Here is a 20,372-nt window from a genome sequence, read left to right on the forward strand (position 1 = left end):
ATCGATCCTGCTCCAGACGTCACGCTGGGATCTCATGACGGCCCACCTCGTGTCGGTGCTCGCTGCCTCCAGCGTCGGCAATGGCGTGTGCATCGTCAACGGTGGGCCCGACCACTGGCATGCCTCGGATGTCCACCAGCGCATCCAGCGCGCGGGCATGAAAGCCGACCTGCTCCAGTTCCGCCTCCCGGTGCCGGCCCCGTCAGCCTCGGCCCCGTCGTCGACACTGCTGCTCAACGAGAGTGACCCCGACTCGAGCTCGTCCGAGTCGGGCCAAGAAGCGGCTGACGATGACATGTTCCCGGTCATGCCGCTGACGCGCGTCCAGGGGCAGCCCGTCGCTATCACTGTCGCCTTCTTTGGTGAGGTCGAGGTGGGTTTCTCTCTCTCTCTCTCTCTCTTGGTCAGCAGTGTGGTCCCTTTGCACCGACTGAACTTGTACCCTTGCGCAGGACGGCTCTCACGAGGCGACCGAGCGTGTCATGGATCAGGCGGCAAATCATCTCAATGCCATGGGTGCGTATACCGGATTTGGTGCTTTGCGGGCCGCCACTCACACACACACACACACTCTCTCTCTCTTCCTCTCTCTCTCTCTCTCTCTTCCCCTCTCTCTCTCTTTCTCCCTCTCTCTCCCTCTCTCTCCCTCTCTCTCCCTCTCTCTCCCTCTCTTTCTCCCTCTCTCCCTCTCTATCTTTCCCTCCTGGCAGCTCCGTCGTGCTACTTTGAAGACGACTCGTATGCTTCCCAGCTGGGCTGCTTCTTCAACCAGGACCAGGAGCCCGTCCAGGGCGGTCAGGGCCTCGCTCTTCTACGGCGGGTGGGTTAGGTTGCCCTGTGCTCCCTTGATGCTGAGCCTGCTGACAACACTCGCTCCCGCCGATCCGTTCCAAAAGCTCATCACTGGTCATTCCTGGCCTGACCCCGCCCTACTTGGCCACGAAAACAGGCCGGGGCTGATCCCCACGCTGCACCGCGCCGCCTCGACGCTCAAACAGGGCCTCTGCAAAGTCGTCCTTGCCGGCGGCTTTGAGCATCGATTTGGCGAGCGGCGCCGCGCCGTCTATGTCCTGCTCGAGCTGCTGCGCGACGCCCAGCAGGCCGGCACGAGGCCCCTGGCCGTCCTCCTCAACTCCACGGGCAGCCGCAGGGCGACGGCGGCGCGCAGCCACGAGCAGACGATGCGCAAGCTCCTCGACTTTGCCGGCCTGGACCCGCAGGCGGTGAGTGTCTACTCGGGCCCAGGGGGCGAGGTGCAGGCGGTGCAAGACCCGGATCGCCTCTTTGCCGATGCCGTCCAACACGTGAGTCCAAGGGCTTGAAGAATCCTCTTGTTCGTCCCTCTCAAGGCTAAAGAGAATGAATGACGACGACACACCACGCGCAGAATCTGTCCGAGGCGGCGGCGCTAGAGAAGCTGCTGGCGCACTTTGCCCAGAGCAGCCACCAGACGGTCATCCAGCGCAGCGATGGCGTCGTGCAGGCCGACGAGGCACGGCGCAGCCTGCTGTACACTGTCGATGCAGCCCGCTATGTGGCCGCGCTCGTGTGCCAGGAGCCGCCCGTGTCGTCGTCGTCGTCGTCGTCAACAACGTCGCGGCTCCACTTTGTCGGGCTCTCGGCCGACACGCACGACGATCTCATGGAACGCGTCGGGAACCTGCGCCGCATCCTCGCCGACTCGGTGACACCGAGCCTGGAGGTGGGTGATGTCGCGTTTGCCACGACGACGAGACCGACGCATGGGCCGCTGCGCATCGGCATCACCGCCACTTCGACCGAGGGCTTGCGCCGTGCCCTCGAAACGGCGGCCGCCAACGTGCATTCGACGGCACAGCACCGGCGCGGTGTCGCCTTTGTGTTCCCCGGCCAGGGCTGCCAGTACAAGGACATGGGCCGCGATCTGTACCTGGAGTGTGCGCCGTTCCGGGAGCGCATGCAGCGGTGCGAGCGTCTGTGTCGCGCTCAGGGCTTCCCCAGCTTCCTGTCGACCATCTACGCCGACCTGGTCCCTGTCTCGGCCTCGACGCCCATCAGCCAGTCGTTTGCGCAGCAGCAGCAGCAGCAGCAGCAGCAGCAGCAGGAGAAGAGCGCAAAGGACCAGGCCGACCAGCTGGCCATCTTTTCCCTCGAGGTCTCCCTGGCAGAGACGCTCATCGGCTGGGGCGTGCAGCCCGTGTGCGTGGCCGGCCACAGCCTGGGCCACTACGCGGCCTGCTACCTGGCCGGCGTCCTGTCGCTGTCCGACGCCCTCTTTCTCGTGGCGCGGCGGGCGTCGCTGTTTGCGCAGCTGTGCATGCCCCAGACGTCGCAGATGATGGCCATCGCAGGCTGCACCGAGGACGAGGTGGAGGACCACATTGCCCAGGCGCGGTCGGCCGCCACGATTGCCTGCTACAATGGCCCTACCGACCATGTCCTGTCGGGCTCGCGCGACGACCTGGGGCAGCTGCACAGGCACGTGCGCGCCAAGGGCATCAAGGCCAAGCTGCTCGAGGTGCCCTTTGGCTTCCACTCGGCCCACATTGCCCCCGTCGTCGACAGCCTGCTGCGGGCGGCACAGTGCGTCACCGTCTCGCCGCCCAAGCTGGCCATCACGTCCAGTGTGCTCGGCAGACTGGTGCTGCCCGGCGAGGAGGGCGTCTTTGATGCACACTACTTTGCCAATCACACGCTGCAACCCGTCCGCTTCCGTGCTGCCATTGACGCAGCCAACGAGGCAGGACTGCAGATTGCAGACTGGATCGAGGTGGGCCCCAATCCAATCTGCTCCCCAATGCTCCGGGCCAATCCGACGGCAAGTGAGATGACGAAGCTGGCGACGCTCAAGCGTGGCGCCGACAGCTGGTCGGGCCTCATCTCGCTCCTGGGCACCCTCTGGACGTCGGGCTGCCCCGTCGGCTGGAAGGCGTGCCTGCTCAGCTCTGGCCAGGCCTACCAGGGCTGCAACGGCCTCAGTCTCTCGTCGAACCCGGCGACTCGCTCGGGCTCGGGTACGCTCACGCGCCGCTCCTCGACGTTTGAATCGCTCTTTGGGGGCCAGCACAGCAGCGCCTCGAGCTCGCACTCGCACGACATGTTTGACCGCGTCTCTGCCCAGCTCAGCATCAGCGCCCTCGCGCCCAGCCGCGGACCGTGGCTCGAGAGGGAGGATGCCCTCAAGGACAGGCAGGACAGGCAGGACAGGCAGGACAGGCAGGACAGGCAGGACCAGCAGGACAGGCAGGACAGGCAGGACAGGCAGGACAGGCAGGACAGGCAGGACAGGCAGGACAGGCAGGACAGGCAGGACAGCACGGAGGAGTCAGCGGCGCGCACCTCCTTCTCGACGCCCCTCGCCCACTTTGCTGCCATGGTCCGCGGCCACCGCGTCGTGGGCCTGCCCGTCTTCTCTGCGTCGCTCCACGGCGAACTGGCGCTCGAGGCCAGCTGCGCGGTGCGAAAGCTGCCGTGCCAGGCCGCCGCCAGCGCCCGCCGGCGCGCAGTGCGCCTCTCCAACCTCGTCTTCCGTGCGCCCCTGGTGCTGGCCGACAATGACGACACGGGGGGCCAGGCACGCGTCTGTATCCAGCTCGACAGGGACGGCCAGCGCTTTGGCGTGTCGGAGCATGTCAACGACAGCGTCCGACTGCTCATGACGGGCGACGTGCACATCGACGAGGGCAGCGACGGCAGCGACATGGACAACGACAGCGATGCGCAGCACGCGCTACGTCGTCTGGGCGAGATGCAGCGCGAGCGACGCAACGACGAGGCCGGCTACTCGACGCTGGCCTCGGCGATGGCGTACGGCCTCTTTGCCAAGCGCGTCGACTACTGCGCCGACTTTCGTGCCCTGCAGTCCATCACCCTGGCGCCGCCGCCGCCGCCGCCGCCGCCGCCGTCTGGGGACAGTAGGTCCGCAGAGGCGTTTGGCACGGTGCGCATCCCGCTCACTGCTGCCAGCCCGCTCGGCGAACGGGTGCGGGGCACCGTGCTGCACCCCGTCGTGCACGACGTCATGCTCCACTCGGGCGGCTTCGTGGCCAACGAATCGGCCCACCTCGTGGGTGCCAGCGAATCATTCATCGGCTCGCGCGTCGAAGAAGTAAGCTTCAGCGACGCGGCCGCCATCAGGCCAGACACGACATACCGCATCCACATCCGCGTGGCTGCCCACGGCCCACGCGAGGTTGTTGCCCAGACGCACCTCTTTGACGAGGATGGTCAGCGCGTCCTCGCCTGGGCCCGCGGCGTGCACTTCCGCAAGGTGCCGACGGACAAGCTCCGCGAGTCGCTGGCCGGGGCTCGAAGCAGCCCAAATGCAGCAGCAGCAGCAGCCACACGTGGCGTGCCGAAGCAGCAGCAGCAGCAGCAGCAGCAGCCATCTCAACAGCGACGTGAAGAGGAGGAGGGCGACCAAGACAACAGCTACATGGGCCCGTTCATGGAGTCGCTCGCTTGCGATGAACTGCACGACGATGACGGAGCTAATTACATGCATACACTCCTGACCAGTCTCGGGCGCACCTCGTCTAGCGACGGGGGCGACGACAAGGAGGAGGAAGAAGAAGAAGAAGAAGAAGAAGAAGAAGAAGAAGAAGAAGGTGAACTGCTCCTGCGCCTGTTTCCCGGCTTGCGTGGCTGCAGCCTGGGCTTGGGCCCCTCCGACATGGCCTCCGGCAGCGCCTCGTCATCGTCCTCCCTCGGCTCCTCGCCCCAGCAGCACTCGCCCCGCTTCTTCGACTCGTCAAACACCTCCGTCGACAGCGTCTCCCTCCCTCCGGCCAGCAAGAGGCTGGCCGAGGCTGAGGCCGACCGGGTGTACTGACCCCGTGTAGATATGGTCAGTCGGGCAGCGTTTTCCGCTCTTGCTTCTTGTCTATCCCTTATGAATCGAATCCTATTTTCTATTTACGCCCGGTGCCTGCATGCCTATAAACAAACCGGGACTACCTGATCATGAATTAGTCCAATAACCCGACAACAACGCCACTACTATACTACTACAACTACTACTAGGTCAAATAAAATTCTATCAGTCTGTCTATCCCCACGTTCCCTCACCACCTAGGCCCTCGCCACCCAGGCCTAGCCCGTGCATGTCTTGCATTTGGCGCATAATGTCGCCAGACAATGCGTCGGAAGATGCGCACTCGCTGCCGTTCTGCGACGACGCGGCAGGCTCATGCTGTTTGGCCAGGGACGCGGCCGTGCGTGCGATGCTGGCGGCGACGAGGGCCAGTGTCATGGCCATGTTGTCCTTGCCGCCGCCGCCGCCGCCGCCGCTGAGCGCGGGCAGGAGTGCAGGGGAGTGAATGACAGACGACGAGGAAGAGGAAGAGGAAGACGATGATGATAGGGAAGGAAACGAGTAGCACGCGTCCGAGAGAGTCGAAGCAGCATAGCACGATGGCCGTCCAGAGGAGGCGTCGAACTGGCTGGTTGCTGAGGAGAGAAGCGCGTCGTCGAAAAGATTCGCATTGAGCATGAAGGGGTCGCCACTGGGCACAGCCGAAGAGCACGACTGACGCCTGGGCGGGTCGTATCCCTGCTCTGGCTCGAGGGAGCCCTGCTGCTGCTGCTGCTGCTGCTGCTGCTGCTGCTGGATACGTCGTAGCACAAAAGCCGGGTCACCGGCGAGGTGCATTAGCGCTCGGAAGTGTTGCGAAGAGCTGTCCATGGTCGCAAGCGTGGATCGCCTCACCGTCAAAGACTGTGCCTCTTCCTTCTCCGTGGGTGCCTCGTCCTTCTCGTCCGTTTCCTGATGCGTCCCTGCTTGCTGCTCTGGGCTATCGTTTATGAGTGCGTCGGCCTCGTCGAAGCCAAGTCCGTGCGTTTCTCTAGCACCGTCACCGTGCCCTGCCGCTTTCATGAACGTGTCGCCGTCATTGTTGTTGTCGAGAGTGACGGGAGCCTCGGGCACGGTCGACGACGAAGCCTGCTCTGCAACCTGGTCACCAGTCGGCCAGATCGAATTGATGTAGTCGCTGCTGCACAGCTCGTCGGCGGCCATCGTTGGCATGGATCGAGGGGTGGCGCTCTGCAACTGCGTGTCTGCCAGCTGCAAGTATTGCGTGGGCGCACCCGGCTCCACCACCTGCATGTCGTTGACGCCAGACTCGATTCCAAAAGTCATGGCCGTCGCTGGAGGTGTCTGGGTAAAGTCAAAGAGGGGCAGGGTGCCGGCGTCGCCCACGCACGACTTGATGAACTGGTCCAGGTCGTCAGTGGGTGCCATTTCCGACACCTGGCCTTCCCCAGTAGATGTAGATGCGAAGGAAGAACAGAGACTGGTGGACCTAGAAAGCGGCTCTGCTGCTGCTACTGTTGTGGCGGGCGACGCTGGCTGGGCTGACAGCTCTTGTTCTTCGTTGGCGTGAGGCGAGCGTGTCTGAGCCTCGTTCGGCGTCGATTGCTCGGCAAGCATGGCCAAACGTACCTGCTCGGCCTTCTTTGTCCCCGGCTTAGGCTTCTTCTGTGCGACGAGGAGCTTGCATGCACGGTTGCGGCAGCTGAGGGCACGTCGCCCGTCAAAGTGGGTTGCGATCTTGTTCCACGACGTGCCGAGGTTGTAGTAGAGGTCAAGCAGCTTGGTGTCCTCTTCCTCCGACCACGCCTCTCGCTTTATTGTCGGATCGAGGACCTCTTTCCACCGCTTGGAGCACTGGTCCCCTGAGCGGTGGCCAACAATGGTGGAGATCTTGGCCCAGTCGTTGCCGTGCTCGTTGACGCTCTTCTTCAGGGCCTCGTCTTCGGCGGCGGACCAGCAACCCTTGCGCAGGGAGCCGTTGAGGCCGCTGACCCACCGCTTGCGACAGTCTTTGGTCGTTCGATCCGGGATGTTGGCCGCGATCGCCTTCCACGAATACTTGCCGTTGGGAAAGGCCTTCATGGCGGTGATCAACAGTCGGTCTTCCTCCTCGGTCCATCGCTTTCGCGGTCGACAGACCGGTTTCTCGCCCACATCAGCTGCTGTCGTCGTATCCATTGGTGGTAAAACGCCGGGAGAGAGCTGGAACGAAGGAGTGAGGTTGGTTGAGAGGCACTGAAGAAAGGGGGGGGGTGGGGGGTGTCTCGACTGCAGGATCATTTCACGGATCCTGCCCTATCTATGACAATGGCGCCATCTTTACACTGCTTCCAATGCCTTCTTTGGCGTTGTCCACGATTGTCCGTGTCTGCGAAAGGCGTCAAGTACAATCCCGATGCCGGCCAGATTGAGGCCTGGCTCTCGATGCAAACCCAACCTAAAATGAATCTCTAGTGTAAGTGTCAACCGATAACGGGCCGCTTGAAAAGAAAAACTAAAAAAAAAAACAAATTCAAGAATCCAGCTTCGTCACACAATGCAGGTACTCATTGTCTCTAGCGCAAACAAGTTCCGCCCAGGAAAAGAAACTCGGAAATTGCCTCAACGTCCGACTCGTCTGGATTTGCCGTCGACAAGCAGACCTCCGGCTCGTCTTGCAAGCTAACACAGGCTCGATTCGGGAGCTTGCACTGGCGATCTTGTGTCCCGACTCTTCTGGAGATGGCCATCGAAGAGTCGGTTGTCTACTTATCTTGCACGGGAGAGCATTAGCTCGATCCGCAGGATCGATGATCTCTTCGGGAGCCGGGTGCAGGAGATGCCAAACGTAGATTGAGATGAAGCCGCCGGGCAGGGGCAGTTTGGCATGACAGGTGTGATGTTCATCCGGCCGCTAGTGGTGAGGCGACAGACTAACTATGACGGAGCGAGATGCTGCTGCAGGAATAGGAAATGCAGGCCAATGTAATTTTCAGAAATTTAGGGTAGGAACCTCTTGCAAACTATGGTTCCTAATTAAGGTACTGTACAGTATGTTTTTTGATGCTTGTCTAGCAGTTAGTAGTAGTGAATGAGCAACCCCCGCCTCTTTCAATTTTGAAAGGTGCCGATAAGCAGATGCGCACGGACCCTCCGTCGCGGGGCCACCGAATCGTTGATCTTAGGCAACAACCTTCGCCCAGCGGGCAGCGGAGAGATAAAGGGGGAAACTCTGAGTGAACTTTTGGGGCGCATCCTCCCATCCAGGCACCGGAGCCTCAACTTTAATTTCAAGGTCAGCGGTGCTTCGAGCCCAGGCCGGGGTGAATCACACCGGAAAAGCTCGAGATCGACGAGGACAGATTCCACTTTTCAGGGCCGGCCAGCGGGCGCTGGCGTCGTCGGCCAAACCTTGGCGTCCGAAACCGGTCTTTTGACGTCAGAATCATTATGCGCCCCCCTTTTTGTTTTGTCTCACTCTTCGGTAGGCGTTGATAATTATTGCCCGGACACATGTCAGATACACTGGTTCTTTCCGCTTTCTCCAATTCCGACTCGGGACAGGGAATGATAACAGAACAACGCACGTGCTTTACACCGGGCCGTCGCGCGTGTCGCCTTCGCGATTCTGTTCGGCCCAGAACAGCTGGGCATCATCATAGGCCGACGCAAGCACACGGGTCACGCCTGCGTGGCGCGGCACAAAGAGGCACGTGTACGGATTCGTTTGGCTGACAAAGCCGTCGGTGTAGGTGCTTTCTTCGTGGATGCTCTTCAGCGGCTCCTTCTCTACCGGAGGGGCCTGCAGGTCAAACGCCCAGGCGAGACGGGCAAAGATGATCAACAGACTGGCCTCGGCAATGTGCATGCCCTGGCACACCCGTCGGCCCCAACCAAACGCATAGTGATCGCGCCGAGAAGCATCCATGGTCGCGGCCGACTGCGCAGCGCTGAGCGAATCGCCCATAAATCGCTCCGGCATGAATCGCTCTGGCTCGGGATACCGAACCGGGTCCATGTGCATGGCCCTGCATTGGTGGGTGAAATCAGCCAAGAGCCGAGGGATGCAGAGAGAAAAGGTAAATGCCTACCAGACATTGCCAATGACAATCGAGTCCTTTTTGATGAGCATGCCATCGTAGATGTCGTCCTGCGTCACGCGGTGCGGAATGCCCATGATCGTGGGCGGGCGTCGGCGCAGAGTCTCCTTGACACAGCTGCGCAGGTAGGGCAGGCCCTCGATGTGCTCAAAGGCAGGGAGCGTGGAAGCGGGAACGGCGGCATCAATTTCGGCCTTTAGCTTGCGCATGATCTCAGGATCGTTGAGGCAGGCGAGGACAAAAAAGTAGACGGAGCTCGCCGTCTGTGGCCATGTCCACCATCGTTGTCACAGGCGTCAGATGGGAGTCTGGCTGAACTATATCCCGTCGCACTCACCGTGTCCGAGCCAGCCTCGAGAACGGTAGCTGCGGTGTCTGCTCAGAGGCGCGACGACGGTCAGTGTCAACGGGTGCCACGTCACTATGGGAAAGACGGAGAACACACACAGGCAAGGAGCGTGTCAGACATGAGTCCCTTTTCGTTGAGCCCGAGTCCCTCGCCGTCAAAGCCGTCGCCGTTTCTCTCGCGGTCCTCAAGCATGTCATTTACGTAGCTCTTGACCGAGGTAAGTGCCTCGCGCTCGCCCTTGAGCTGATCCATGAAGCCGCCCCAGAGCTGCATCTCCCACTTGTGCAGCCGCAGGGCCTCAGCGCGCCAGGGGCTCAGCCAGTCGGGAAGCTTGCGAAGCAGCGGAAAGTCGTCACAGGGATCTACAAGGGGCCATTGTCAGTCAATGCTGTCGGGGAGGCGGAAGCGGTCGCAGGGGCCACTCACTGCGTCCAGGCTGCCCAACGAGGGCGAAGTTGGCCAGGATGTCGTAGATCTTGTGCAGGCTCGGGTTGTCGTACGCGCTCGTGATGCGCTTTCCGTAGGTGATGTTGAGCACTACCGACGTCGTGTAGCGCCGCACATGGGCCTCCCATCCGTCTTCATGGCGAGTGGCCGTCTTGAAGGAGCCGTCGGCCAGCTGCTTCTGCATAGTGCGCGTGTGGCGCAGAAGATCGCCCATCAGCACCGCAGACTCGTGTTCCTGGACTACGCGGTACGAGCGAGACTTGGTGCCCATGAGATAGGGATGCAGCGAGGCCCGCGCAACCTTCCACTCGCTCGCATAGGGCAAAAACACCATGCGCTGGCCAGCAGACATGAGGTCGTGGGCAAAATGGGGGCCCGCGCGGGAGCTGTACTTTGCACTCCTCCGGTCGAGGAGGTCGACGGCAGCCTGGGCCGTGTTTAGGACGACAAACTCGTTGCTGCCAAAGCGCAGCCGAAAGATGGCGCCGTACTGCTTTGCCCACTGGAGAAACTGCGGGTGCTGCCGTGAGGGATTCACCTGGCCGATGTTGCCAATCAGAGGCCACTGGCGAGGACCAGGGGGCAGACGGACGTTTTTGACATTGCTGTTGCTGGTAGTCGACCGATGGTAGAGGAAAAGGGCAAGGGCGAGGGCAACGAGCAGCCACGTTATGATGGACGACGACAGAGAAGTATTGCTTTCTGCAGACGTGCCTGCGGGCTGCGAAGCGTTGTGCAGCAGCGTCGTCGTACCGTGAAATGATGCTGCGAGATGGTCCATCGTGGTGTTGGGTTGCAACAATGTTTGCGAGATGATCTTTTCCCTCTCAACTTATCTCAATCGACCAAATCTGCCCTCGTTCTCAGTCTCACAGTCCATTTCACTTTTAGCCTCATCGTCTGACCGCGACCGTGAGAAACCAGTGTAGGCAAAAGACCCCGTGTAGGCGCGCTGCTAATGGCGACCACGTGCTCTTCACCGTGGCAACCGAGATGCTTCCTCACACAGACCAGACACGTTTTTTCTCTTCTCCGAATCTTAAAGAAGTAGAAGCACTGCGCTCTGTTTGGATCCTGTTCCTCATCTTTCTTGCGAAGATGGCGCTGTCCTCCCTCTTCAGCCTCTTTCTCCTGTCTCAACTTGCCGTCGGCGGAGTGGTCAAGCGCGCCACGCCTGATCCCCAGTACGCCACAGTCGTCAGCCCGACTGCCAACCAGACGGTCAAGCTCGGTGAGCGAGTTGGTAGACGAGAAAGAGTAGGGCCCTGTATTGACTTTTGAGACAGATGGCTCGACGCTAGTCGACCTCCTCTACTATGGAGTGGGCGGCGATGGCTACACGACGAAAAACATTCGCATCTACATCGCCGACTTTAATGCCACGCACCCAGACGGCTTCAACAGCCTCTCGGGAGATCAACGCTATGGCCTCGACGCCTACATGACTGTGCCTCCCAATGCCTTCCAGCCTGGCTCGACTCAGAAGGAGCAGTCGAGCCATGCATTCAATGCCTACAACTTTTCGGCGTTGCCCCTGCCACGTGCCCACGTGACCTCGGCCTTTTCCGCCACGCTGTCCCTCCTCGAGACGTACACGGCGCCTGACGACGGCGGTCTCGACCGGGAAAACAGGGTGGCCATTCCTATCAACATTGTCCCCTCGTCGTGATACAGACAACCCTCTATTACTACTAAGATACACCACTACTAGTTCTCGCGCCGCGCTAGTGAAGAAATAATGCGCCCCTAGATGTTCCTAGCGCCTGCAATTAGACTAGATAGAGTTGCATCTTACCCTGTGCGCATCCTCACCCTGGGTTGTGTGTAGACGCGCACGGCGTCCACTCATCCTCCAGAATAAGATGTGAGCCGGGCGCAGTAGATCCTTCCCATCGTCACTCAAACATGGCTCCCGTTCAGACAAGCGAAGCAGCTGTCGTGGCCTGGCATACCGCGCCGCAGGTGCAACACGATGTTGTCATTGTCGGCGCAGGACCGGCGGGTCTGATGCTGGCCAGTGAGTGGGCAAGCGTGATCGCCACTGATTAAGAGTGCAAGAGACTGACTATTGGTCGCACGCTTCCCACACAGCCTGCCTTGCACAGATGGGGGTCAAGCCCTTCATCATTGACTCGCAAGACGCATCGCACCATGCGCGAGGCCGCGGCGACGCACTCCAGTGCCGCACCATCGAGGTCATGAAGTCGATTGGGCTTGGCCAGCCGATGATCGATGAGGGCGTCAAGATGTACACGCGGACATTCTGGGATATGACCGTCAGTCCGCCCCAGTGCACGTCGAGGTCCGACTTCTTCTCACCAGACATCGACTGCGACGACTGCTACAGGTGAGGCTCGCCTGGAGGGGAAAAGGAAGGGAGCGTTGCTGCTGACTAGGGGCCTCTTGCAGCCTGGGCATTCGACAGGGACTCGTCGAGTCCATCTTGGAGCGACGATTGCAAGAGCTCTGTGGCGTTCAGGTGCAGCGGGGGTGGTCGTTTGACGATGCCACGCTTCAGGGCCAGTCTGTCAGTATCGGACTCCAGTCTTCGTACGGCGAGAGGCGGCAGATGCAGGCCAAGTATCTCGTCGGGTGCGATGGCGGCAAGAGTGCAGTGCGTCGGATGCTGCGCGATAAGCACAATGTGGCGCTCCGAGGCGATGGACACGACTCGCGCTGGTCGGCCGTCGATGTCATCGGTCTGCGCTCCGACTTTCCCGACTTGCGCAACCTCTCGATTCTCCACGGCCACACCTCCACCATTCTCATCATCCCGCGCGAACCGATTGAGGGAAAGAGCTGCGTGCGCTTCTATTGCCAGCTTCCCGAAAGCGACGACGAAGGCGGTCCCAGCAGCGACGAGAACAAAGCGGCAGCTAATCCTGACCTCGACGACGTGGTCCGTGTCGTCAAGGCGACGTTCGCGCCGTATGCAGTCGACTGGGACGAGGTGCACTGGTTCACCATCTATCGCGTCGGCCAGCGCCTCGTCTCCTCGTTTGATGTGGAGCGCTGCATCTTTCTGGCAGGGGACGCTGCACACCTCCATTCGCCCAAGGGCGGGCTCGGCATGAACACCAGCTTGCTCGATGCCCACAACCTTGCCGTCAAGATCGCCCTCGTGGAGCGGTGGGGCGCCAGTCGCATGGTACTCGACACATACAGCCAGGAGCGCCGACTCGTGGCCGAGCAGCTCATCAGCATGGATCGTGAGCTCATCCGGCTCTTTTCTAACCATCGCAATGCCACACCAGAGACGACTGCGGCGTTGGGCGCCTTCCAGCGCAAGACCGAGGCCTATCAAAGTGGCACATCGATCGTCTACACGGGCAGTTCCCTCGTCACGCCCAGCGAGACGACCGTCGTGGACGCTTTGGGCGACGAGGGCTTGCCGAGGGGGCTCGTGGCCGGTGCGCGGTTGCTGCCAGCTACCGTGACTCGGCACGAGGACTGCAATCCCGTGCCCGTCCTCGATGCATTGCAGCCCTTTGACGGCCACTTTACCGTCTTTCTCTGTCTTGGCCACGTATCCGCCACGGCCGTCTCCACGCTGCTCGCCCACATTGCGCGTCCTGGAGGTCTATATACCTCTATGCGCGACAAGTCCGCCTCCTGGCCCCAGCTGCTCCGCCTCGTCGCCGTCACACTCCAGGACCACCGCTCGCTCGAGGTGACGCACTCGCTGCTGCCCGCCATGGCTTCGCCTGCGTCGCCCCTTGCGCCCTCTGCCTTGTATTGCGACGACGTGCCCTGCCTGTCGCCCTATGCAAAGACGCCGACGGCCATGACGCACCCGCTCCACACAAAGTGGAAGGTAGACGCGAGCACAGGCGCGCTCGTCGTTGTGCGGCCCGACGGCCACGTGGGTGCCCTCACCGCGTCTCTCCACGACTGGGCCACCGTCGAGGACTACTTTGCCCAGTGGCTGTCCCCAGACGCACAGCGGCCCTTCTGATTCGCCTTGTCTGATAGCACGGCATCTCGTAATTGCAATTGGTGAACTTATTTACAGGAAGCCCGAGGCACGCCAGTATTTGACATACTCCTGTACATGCTTGCTGTCCAAGGGTTTGCTCTTAGTCAGTGTCGATGAGTGGCGCTTGGCGATGGCTGTGTCGAGGACGAGGGAGCCCGTGGCGAGCCGAAGAAAGTCTTGACGGAAAAAGTCGACCAAGGGCCCTGCGTCGGGGCACTGTACCTGGACAAGCTGGAGCCACTGGTCAAAGGGACGGACGCGGTCGACGGCAATGGCCTGGCCCAGGAGCGCGACCATGTCGGGCCACGACTGCCGTGCCGGATTCTCGAGATGCATCATCGCCGGTGTGTCGTCGTCGTCGTTGTAGTTCTTTGTGGTGTCCTCGGAGAGGAGAATTTCGACGAGGGCGTCGCCAGCTCGATTGACGGGCAGCCACGAGAGGGTGCCCTGGAGGTCCGGCAGTGCTCCCACGGTGCGCGAGCTCTTGACCAGCGCGGCCATGTGCTCGCTCGTCGACCAGTTGCCCAGGCCCTCGGCGCCGGTCAGCTGGCCGATGCGCACACTCGCCATCGAGACGGCGTGGCGGAACGGCGCCCGCTGGAGAAGCTGTTCGCAGGCGAGCTTGGCCTGTGCATAGCCCAGCGTCGAGCAGGCGCGCACATCGACCACTGGTTCCTCGGGGACGACGACCGCCGTGTCCCTCTCGGACGCATATCTGGCCACCACGGCAATCGACGAGGCAAAGACGAGGCGCGGCCGGATGATGTCCTGCTGCTGCTGCTGCTGCTGTGAGATGTCGACGCCCAGCTCAATCAGACGCGCAAGTCCGTCAATGTGGGGCTGGAACGAGGCCAGGTGGCGGAGAAAGTCGACGGGCCAGGCGTTGTGGATGATGTGCGTTGCATGGGTGACCAGCTCGTGGTACTGCGCCTCGGTGAGGCCCAGCTTGGGCTTGCTCAGCGATGCGGTCCACACACTGATGCGTGTCCGATCGCAGCTGACGCCCAGCTTGGCCATGACTTCGAGCTGTCGCTGCAGCGGGTCTGGACCACGGACGAGGCAGTAGACGTGCTCGACGTGCGGTTGGCTCAGTGCTGCGCGCAGGAGGTGGCTGCCCAAGCTGCCCGTGCTGCCGGTAATGACAATCGATGGCCCCGTGCGAGGCTTTCTCCTTGGCGCATGTCCACCTGTGGCGTCATCACGAAGCGACGATGGGCAGCACTCGTCGAGCTGGCGGAGTGCCCCGTCGACGCATGCCTGCACGGCTGCTGCATCCTCGTCGTCGGTCCTTTGGTCCTGTCGACTGCCCTGCGCGAGTGCGGCGACGAGCTTGGCTACCGATGGGTTTCGGTAGACAAATGTAAATGGCAGGGTGCCGGCACCTGCTTGGAGCATGCGCAGCAGCTTGAGCGCCTTGAACGAGTCCATGCCCAGCTCGAAAAAGTCGTCGTCGACACCAATTTCGCCTTTTCGTCGCCTCAGGAGGCCTGTGACGGCTTCGGTGATTGTCGCCTCGAGGCTCTGTGCATCGTCGAGGTCCAGCAGCGGCCCGGCCACGCGGTCGGCAGCGCGGTAGGCCGCCTCGATTTCGACGGCAAACAGGTCGACGTTGGCCTTGCGCTCGGGGTTGCCCTTTGGCGTGCGGACGAGGGCCTTTTTAGCCTTTTGCGTCAGGACGATGAGCGTGGCATCGATCTGGGCATGCGCATCCGACACGCGGTTCAGCTCGTCGAGCGTCGGGCCGAGGTCCTGCGCAGTCACGCTGGCACCAGCAGTGGACGCCGTCTCGACGATGAGGCCGACCTGGAAGCGGCCATTGCCAAACATGACGGCATCCGTCACAAGCGGGTGCTCGCGCAGGGCCGACTCGGCGGCAATGGGGCTGACTTTTTCGCCCGTGGCCAGGACGATGAGCTCGTCGACACGGCCACGGATGCGCACCTGCCTGCGCCCGTCGCCCGCGTCGGCGTTCTCCTCGAGGGCGTCCTGGACCCAAAAGTCGTCTGCCCAGCCAAAGGGCCGCGCGCCAAGGCGCAGCAGAGATCCGCCACCGTCCTGGAGCGGCAGCGTCTGCAACTGGATGTTGATGTCGTTGCGCACGAGGAGGTAGCGCCAGTTGTACCGACACGACGGCGCGGGCACGCAGATGGGCGCCAGCGCGCCGATCTCGGTCACGCCAAAATGGTTGAGCAGCGACACGCCGGCCGCCTCGAGGCGCTCGCCAAGCGACAGCTTCATGGGCGCACCGCCCACCACGACCTGCTGGAGCTGCTGGAGCAGCGCAAGGCCCGCTGCGTCGGCCTCCATCTCGCCCAGCGTGGCGGGAACGATGAAGATGCGCTTGGCCGGCTGCAGGTGCAGCATCGCGGCCGTCGACAGACCCGTGGGGATCGTCGTCGCCGCTGGCAATACGACCGTCATGCCAATGGAGAGCGAGAGACAGGGCGCGAGCAGGCCAAAGCCGTGGTAGAGGGGCAGCGTCGAGAGCGTCACGCCGACGGCGTCCGCAGACAGCTCGTGGTTGGCCGCATAGCCAAGCAGGTAGCGGTGGCAGTGGAAGATGGGCTTGGGAAGGCCTGTGCTGCCCGAAGAATGAAAGATGGCGACGCTGCAGTCGTTTGGATCCACCTCGTCGCCCTTTTCCACCGTGATGCTGGCGGGGACGCTGGCGTCCGTGAGCCAAGCTGCCAATGGCAGCGCATCCACTTGCCGCACAGCTTCGCCCTCAGCCTCGCCCAGGGACTGCTGGCATTGTGCCCAGGTGACCACGGTGCGTTGATCCGTCAGTATGCTTCGAATGCCCGCGCGCGTGCAGAGTGCCGTGACGGCCTCTGCCGAGAGGCGCGACGAAAAGAGGGCAAAGGGATTGCCAAGCTTGGTGAGGGCGACGAGGTAGACAAAGATGTTGGCGTCGCTGCCGAGAAAAATGGCCACAGGGGTGCCCCTTTCTACCCCGTTGCCACTGTCTCTCTTTGCAGCAGAGCGCCTGGCAATGCCCTCTGCGACGAGCCAGGCCGAGCAGCGGTCGACGGCCTCGAGGAGCTGCCCATGGCTGATGGTGCGTGTGTCTGACGCGACGAGCGAGGGAGCCAGCTGGAGCGCAAAGGCATGTTGTGCGTTCAGCCGGGCCGACTGTTCGAGAAGATCGTAGACGGTGGCGGGCTCTCCCGCTGTGTTGGCCGTCGATTGCCAGCCTGGCGTGAGCCTCAGGTTGGGGCGGATAAAGGGCGCAGAAGTCGACATTTTCCAACCGGGCGAGCGAGAGGCAGGGCGACCGGCGACGCGCGCGAAAGTCACGAGGCGGCCGACTCAGTTTTTAAAGTTGCCGCGCGAGGCCCTGGCTTGGGCGCCTCTTTACCCCGTGCCCGTCAGCAGTAAAAGAACCCGTGTTGGGCGCCTGGCCGCTCTACCCCGGCCGTACTCTATCCCTCACCGTTATATAGAGACTGTCTGTATTCGATTACCCGCGAGGTCTACGCGAGTCAAACCATTATGCGGCTCTCTGTGCCTGTGGTTGCCCTTGCCGTCGCTGCCGTCTCACTCGTGAGCGGCGCTTCAGCGTCCATCGTGCCTTCCCTCGACGCCGATGCCGGTGTCGACTGGCTCCTCGGCCGGTCAGACAGCCTGTGGAAGCGTCAGATGGGGCCCATGCTACCCAACACTGCTCCCGGCCTACTCAGCGCAAGTGGTACCGTTGTGTCGCCTCCAAAGAACGCGACGTTTCGCTTTGATGGCCACCTCTTCAACTTCACTTACGACGGCGTCGGTGGTCGTGACTACCACACGACGGGCGTCCAGGTACAGATGACGACGCAGGCCATGGGCGAGGGCGTGCGTGCAGCGGGTGTGCCAGAAGTCTTCAACGGCTATGCTCGAACGACACAGGCCACCATTGCCAACATCTTTGCCAATGCATACCAGGCCAATACCACGCAGGACGAGATTGACAACAAGCTGTACAACCGGTACGAATACACGCTCGAGGCACCAAAGATCCCTCAGTGGCAGCGCGACCTGCCTGGCTATCTCGTCATCATTGAGTTCTACTCGACACCCAATGTGAGTGCCCATGCATTCAGCCTTACGCGTGGATTCTGACTGGAGATTCTTTGTCGCAGGACACGGGGCTCGTGTGGTCAAATGTCGTCTACCACCCCCTGCAGCTCATCTCCTCGAAGCCTACTTGAGCGGGAGAAATCGTTTCATACTCTTCTGTAGAAGCAAAGATCACCCGAGAGCGGGCACTCCCTATGCAGTCCTTAATATGAAATAACCATTCTTTCATCCTTTCGCTTTTGAACACCTGCCTTGAGGTGTGTGACTTCATTCTTCCGCTCATGAAACCTGCCGTGAGGGGTGTGTGCCGAAAAGATGCCGATCACTACCCTGGTTCTGGCCAGGCACGCCGAGCATGGCGCCCACCTGTTTCTGTGCCTGACACAGTCCAAGCTACATTAATAGCGGAGGAGATCCCAATCCGCATCTTTTTTCTTTTTTTTTTTCTCCTCATCCATAGAGGAAGATGAAGGCCTTTACTGCTGCCTACCTCGCATACCTGCTGGGCTTTGCTTCGGCCAAGGTGGTCAAGTACGAGTGGGAGCTGTCCTACCGCACCATCTCGCCCAATGGCGTGAGCAAGCGCATGGCCCTCGTCAACAACCAGTTTCCGGGGCCGACGATGCGTGCCAGCCTAGGGGACCAGGTACAGGTGACGCTGACCAACAATCTGCCCGACAACGGCACCTCGGTGCGTTTGCCAGCTTGGTACACCCAAGGTACCCCTCTTCGATGCTGACCGCGATGGCACAGATCCATTTTCACGGCATCAATCAACTCGGAACGGTATGTCGCCTACCTTGAGCCATTTGAGACGGTGCTGAACTCACACTGTGCTGCAGCCATGGGCAGATGGCGTGCCTGCGATCAACCAATGCCCGATTCCTGCCAATGGTGGCAATTTCACATACACATTCACCCCCGACGAAGCTGGCACGTCATTCTGGCACAGCCACTACGGCCCGCAAGTGAGTGTGTTATCTCACCCTGAGGGTCGGACCGTGAGCTGACATGCAAAGCTTGCCAAAGTACCCGCTGGGCGTGGTGGGGCCAACGATCATCGATGACCCGTCAGAGCCGTACAAGTACGACGACGAATACGTCGTTGTCGTCACGGACCACTTCAACATCTCCGACTGGACCCTCCTGGCAATTGACCGCACACCGGGCTTTGTGGGCAACACGGGCATCCCTCCCCGTCCCCCTGCTCCTGACTCGGTGCTCATCTGCGCGGGCACGGGTGGCTGCAACACAAAGTCACAGCCATCGTTTCAATTCACACCGGGCAAAACGTATCGGCTGCGTATCATCAACATGAGCGCCTTTGTTGGATTCCACTTCTCCATCGATGAACATCCGCTGCAGCTCATCGGCAGTGACTTTGCTGCGCTCGACGGCAAGACTAGTGTCGAGCAGCTGCCCATCTGGGTTGGTAGCGAAGCTTTTTACTCTCGGAACAATTGATGCTGACCAGTCTTACTCCCAGCCCGCCCAGCGCTACGACGTCCTCGTGCAGGCCAAGACCAACTTTACCGACAACGTGTGGATGCGGTCCGTCACGCAGAATGCGTGCTGTGAGTGTTTTCTTTCTCGGCCAAGTAGGTGGTAATACGCTAACTCCGAGGATATTACGCCCCGACAGATCCAATCCAGAATCCAAAGCTGGAGCTCGAGACACGGGCACTTGTCAACTACGAGGGCGTGTCTGCTTCCAAGGTACCGTCTTCGCAGCCATTTGCCGACCCAAAGGCAAATGACTGTCGCGACCTGGACCTGTCGCAGATCAAGCCCCGCGAGGTCGAGGATGCTGTCGAAACGCCTGACACGACCATTTTCCTCGCCGTGGGACTTTACAACAACGCCACGGCCCGGCAGATTCAGGGTGTCGTCAACAATTCGAGCTATCCCGCCTACGACGTCAACGCCAAGCCCACGTTGTTTGACATCAAGGACGGTGTCGACGTGGCTGCGCTGCCTACGAGTCGCAATGCCTACGCACTGCACAACGGCACCATCCGCGTCGTCCTCAACACTACTCTTGGCCCAGGGGCGCATCCCTACCATCTGGTGGGTGACAATGCACTGGTCTTTGTTGACCTGTAACTGAGTCCTTTGCACAGCACGGACACACATTCCAGGTACTCGGCTATCTCAATGGCACCTACCACGGGAACGACGGCCTCGACCTTGTCAATCCCACCCGCAGAGACACCATGATGGTTCCCGTCAATGCCACGGCCGTTTTCCAGTGAGTATGCTGTCCGCACAAGCGGCACTCGCTAACTTTTGCATCTATTCACTGTCTAGATTCAAGACGAATAATCCGTGAGTAAGGAGCAGAAGACTGAGAACGTGGGATTCAAAACTAAGATAACCCTGCAGCGGCGTGCAATTCTTCCACTGCCACATGGAGTTTCACCTCAACGAGGGCCTGGCCAGTCAATTCGTTGAGCTTCCCGACGAAATCCGGAAGCTCAAGATCCCTGCAGACGCTCGCAATCTCTGCCCGAAATAAAGCTGCATTGTGTGCTTGTATCTATCTCCTCGACATTTTTTTTCTTCCTCTCGACTGCAACACATTTCGCAACTTTAGTCACCTTGTAATGGCATTCGCAATTGGTTTCATTCACCTAGTACATGACGCTTACAATCGGTTTGTATTCATTCAAACAT

At 60.9% G+C, this 20,372-nt stretch overlaps 8 protein-coding genes across 8 annotated transcripts; 5 read left to right on the top strand and 3 right to left on the bottom strand.

The window, feature by feature from the left end:
* Nucleotides 1-1,936: 1,936 nt before the first annotated feature.
* Nucleotides 1,937-4,288, top strand: FA10DRAFT_233643 (FabD/lysophospholipase-like protein; the record flags this gene model as incomplete). Its single annotated transcript, XM_025518957.1, has 3 exons — nt 1,937-2,641; nt 2,732-3,088; nt 3,263-4,288. Coding segments are annotated over 3 exons (2,088 nt in total), but the record flags the coding sequence as incomplete, so codon positions are not given.
* A 2,193-nt stretch (nt 4,289-6,481) lies between these two features.
* On the bottom strand, nt 6,482-6,916 carry FA10DRAFT_245028 (hypothetical protein; the record flags this gene model as incomplete). Its single annotated transcript, XM_025519364.1, has 1 exon — nt 6,482-6,916. A coding segment is annotated over exon 1 (393 nt), but the record flags the coding sequence as incomplete, so codon positions are not given.
* A 1,447-nt stretch (nt 6,917-8,363) lies between these two features.
* Nucleotides 8,364-10,448, bottom strand: FA10DRAFT_276298 (cytochrome P450; the record flags this gene model as incomplete). The annotated part of the gene is made up of 6 exons (XM_025523309.1): nt 8,364-8,799; nt 8,863-9,134; nt 9,209-9,246; nt 9,319-9,582; nt 9,647-10,272; nt 10,336-10,448. The coding sequence occupies 6 exons, from the start codon at nt 10,446-10,448 to the stop codon at nt 8,364-8,366; spliced, it is 1,749 nt and encodes a 582-aa protein (XP_025375202.1).
* Nucleotides 10,449-10,765: 317 nt separating this feature from the next.
* Nucleotides 10,766-11,661, top strand: FA10DRAFT_255694 (hypothetical protein; the record flags this gene model as incomplete). Its single annotated transcript, XM_025519779.1, has 2 exons — nt 10,766-10,898; nt 10,954-11,661. The coding sequence occupies 2 exons, from the start codon at nt 10,766-10,768 to the stop codon at nt 11,334-11,336; spliced, it is 516 nt and encodes a 171-aa protein (XP_025375203.1). The 3' UTR covers nt 11,337-11,661.
* Nucleotides 11,662-11,930: 269 nt separating this feature from the next.
* Nucleotides 11,931-13,660, top strand: FA10DRAFT_269254 (hypothetical protein). Its single transcript, XM_025522681.1, has 2 exons — nt 11,931-12,014; nt 12,077-13,660. Exons 1-2 carry the CDS (start codon nt 11,938-11,940, stop codon nt 13,620-13,622), a joined length of 1,623 nt encoding a protein of 540 aa, XP_025375204.1. The 5' UTR covers nt 11,931-11,937; the 3' UTR covers nt 13,623-13,660.
* On the bottom strand, nt 13,648-17,010 carry FA10DRAFT_181779 (acetyl-CoA synthetase-like protein). Its single transcript, XM_025518305.1, has one exon. It carries the CDS (start codon nt 16,884-16,886, stop codon nt 13,674-13,676), a length of 3,213 nt encoding a protein of 1,070 aa, XP_025375205.1. The 5' UTR covers nt 16,887-17,010; the 3' UTR covers nt 13,648-13,673.
* Nucleotide 17,011: 1 nt separating this feature from the next.
* Nucleotides 17,012-17,929, top strand: FA10DRAFT_181775 (hypothetical protein). Its single transcript, XM_025518304.1, has 2 exons — nt 17,012-17,702; nt 17,762-17,929. The coding sequence occupies exons 1-2, from the start codon at nt 17,136-17,138 to the stop codon at nt 17,828-17,830; spliced, it is 636 nt and encodes a 211-aa protein (XP_025375206.1). The 5' UTR covers nt 17,012-17,135; the 3' UTR covers nt 17,831-17,929.
* Nucleotides 17,930-18,165: 236 nt separating this feature from the next.
* On the top strand, nt 18,166-20,214 carry FA10DRAFT_288702 (hypothetical protein; the record flags this gene model as incomplete). Its single annotated transcript, XM_025524226.1, has 9 exons — nt 18,166-18,390; nt 18,453-18,485; nt 18,542-18,667; nt 18,729-19,127; nt 19,186-19,273; nt 19,342-19,766; nt 19,820-19,947; nt 20,007-20,024; nt 20,082-20,214. The coding sequence occupies 9 exons, from the start codon at nt 18,166-18,168 to the stop codon at nt 20,212-20,214; spliced, it is 1,575 nt and encodes a 524-aa protein (XP_025375207.1).
* Between the last annotated feature and the right edge of the window lie 158 nt (nt 20,215-20,372).

This window comes from Acaromyces ingoldii (assembly GCF_003144295.1).
Source record: "Acaromyces ingoldii strain MCA 4198 unplaced genomic scaffold FA10scaffold_6, whole genome shotgun sequence".
In the NCBI taxonomy this organism is placed as follows: Eukaryota; Fungi; Basidiomycota; class Exobasidiomycetes; order Exobasidiales; family Cryptobasidiaceae; genus Acaromyces; species Acaromyces ingoldii.

Coding starts and splice junctions, on each gene's coding strand:
- FA10DRAFT_269254 (XM_025522681.1), top strand. CDS start 11,938: ATGACCGTCAGTCCGCCCCAGTGCACGTCGAGGTCCGACTTCTTCTCA. Junction 12,015..12,076: donor GACTGCGACGACTGCTACAG/GTGAGGCTCGCC, acceptor GGCCTCTTGCAG/CCTGGGCATTCGACAGGGAC.
- FA10DRAFT_181779 (XM_025518305.1), bottom strand. CDS start 16,886: ATGTCGACTTCTGCGCCCTTTATCCGCCCCAACCTGAGGCTCACGCCA.
- FA10DRAFT_181775 (XM_025518304.1), top strand. CDS start 17,136: ATGCGGCTCTCTGTGCCTGTGGTTGCCCTTGCCGTCGCTGCCGTCTCA. Junction 17,703..17,761: donor AGTTCTACTCGACACCCAAT/GTGAGTGCCCAT, acceptor TCTTTGTCGCAG/GACACGGGGCTCGTGTGGTC.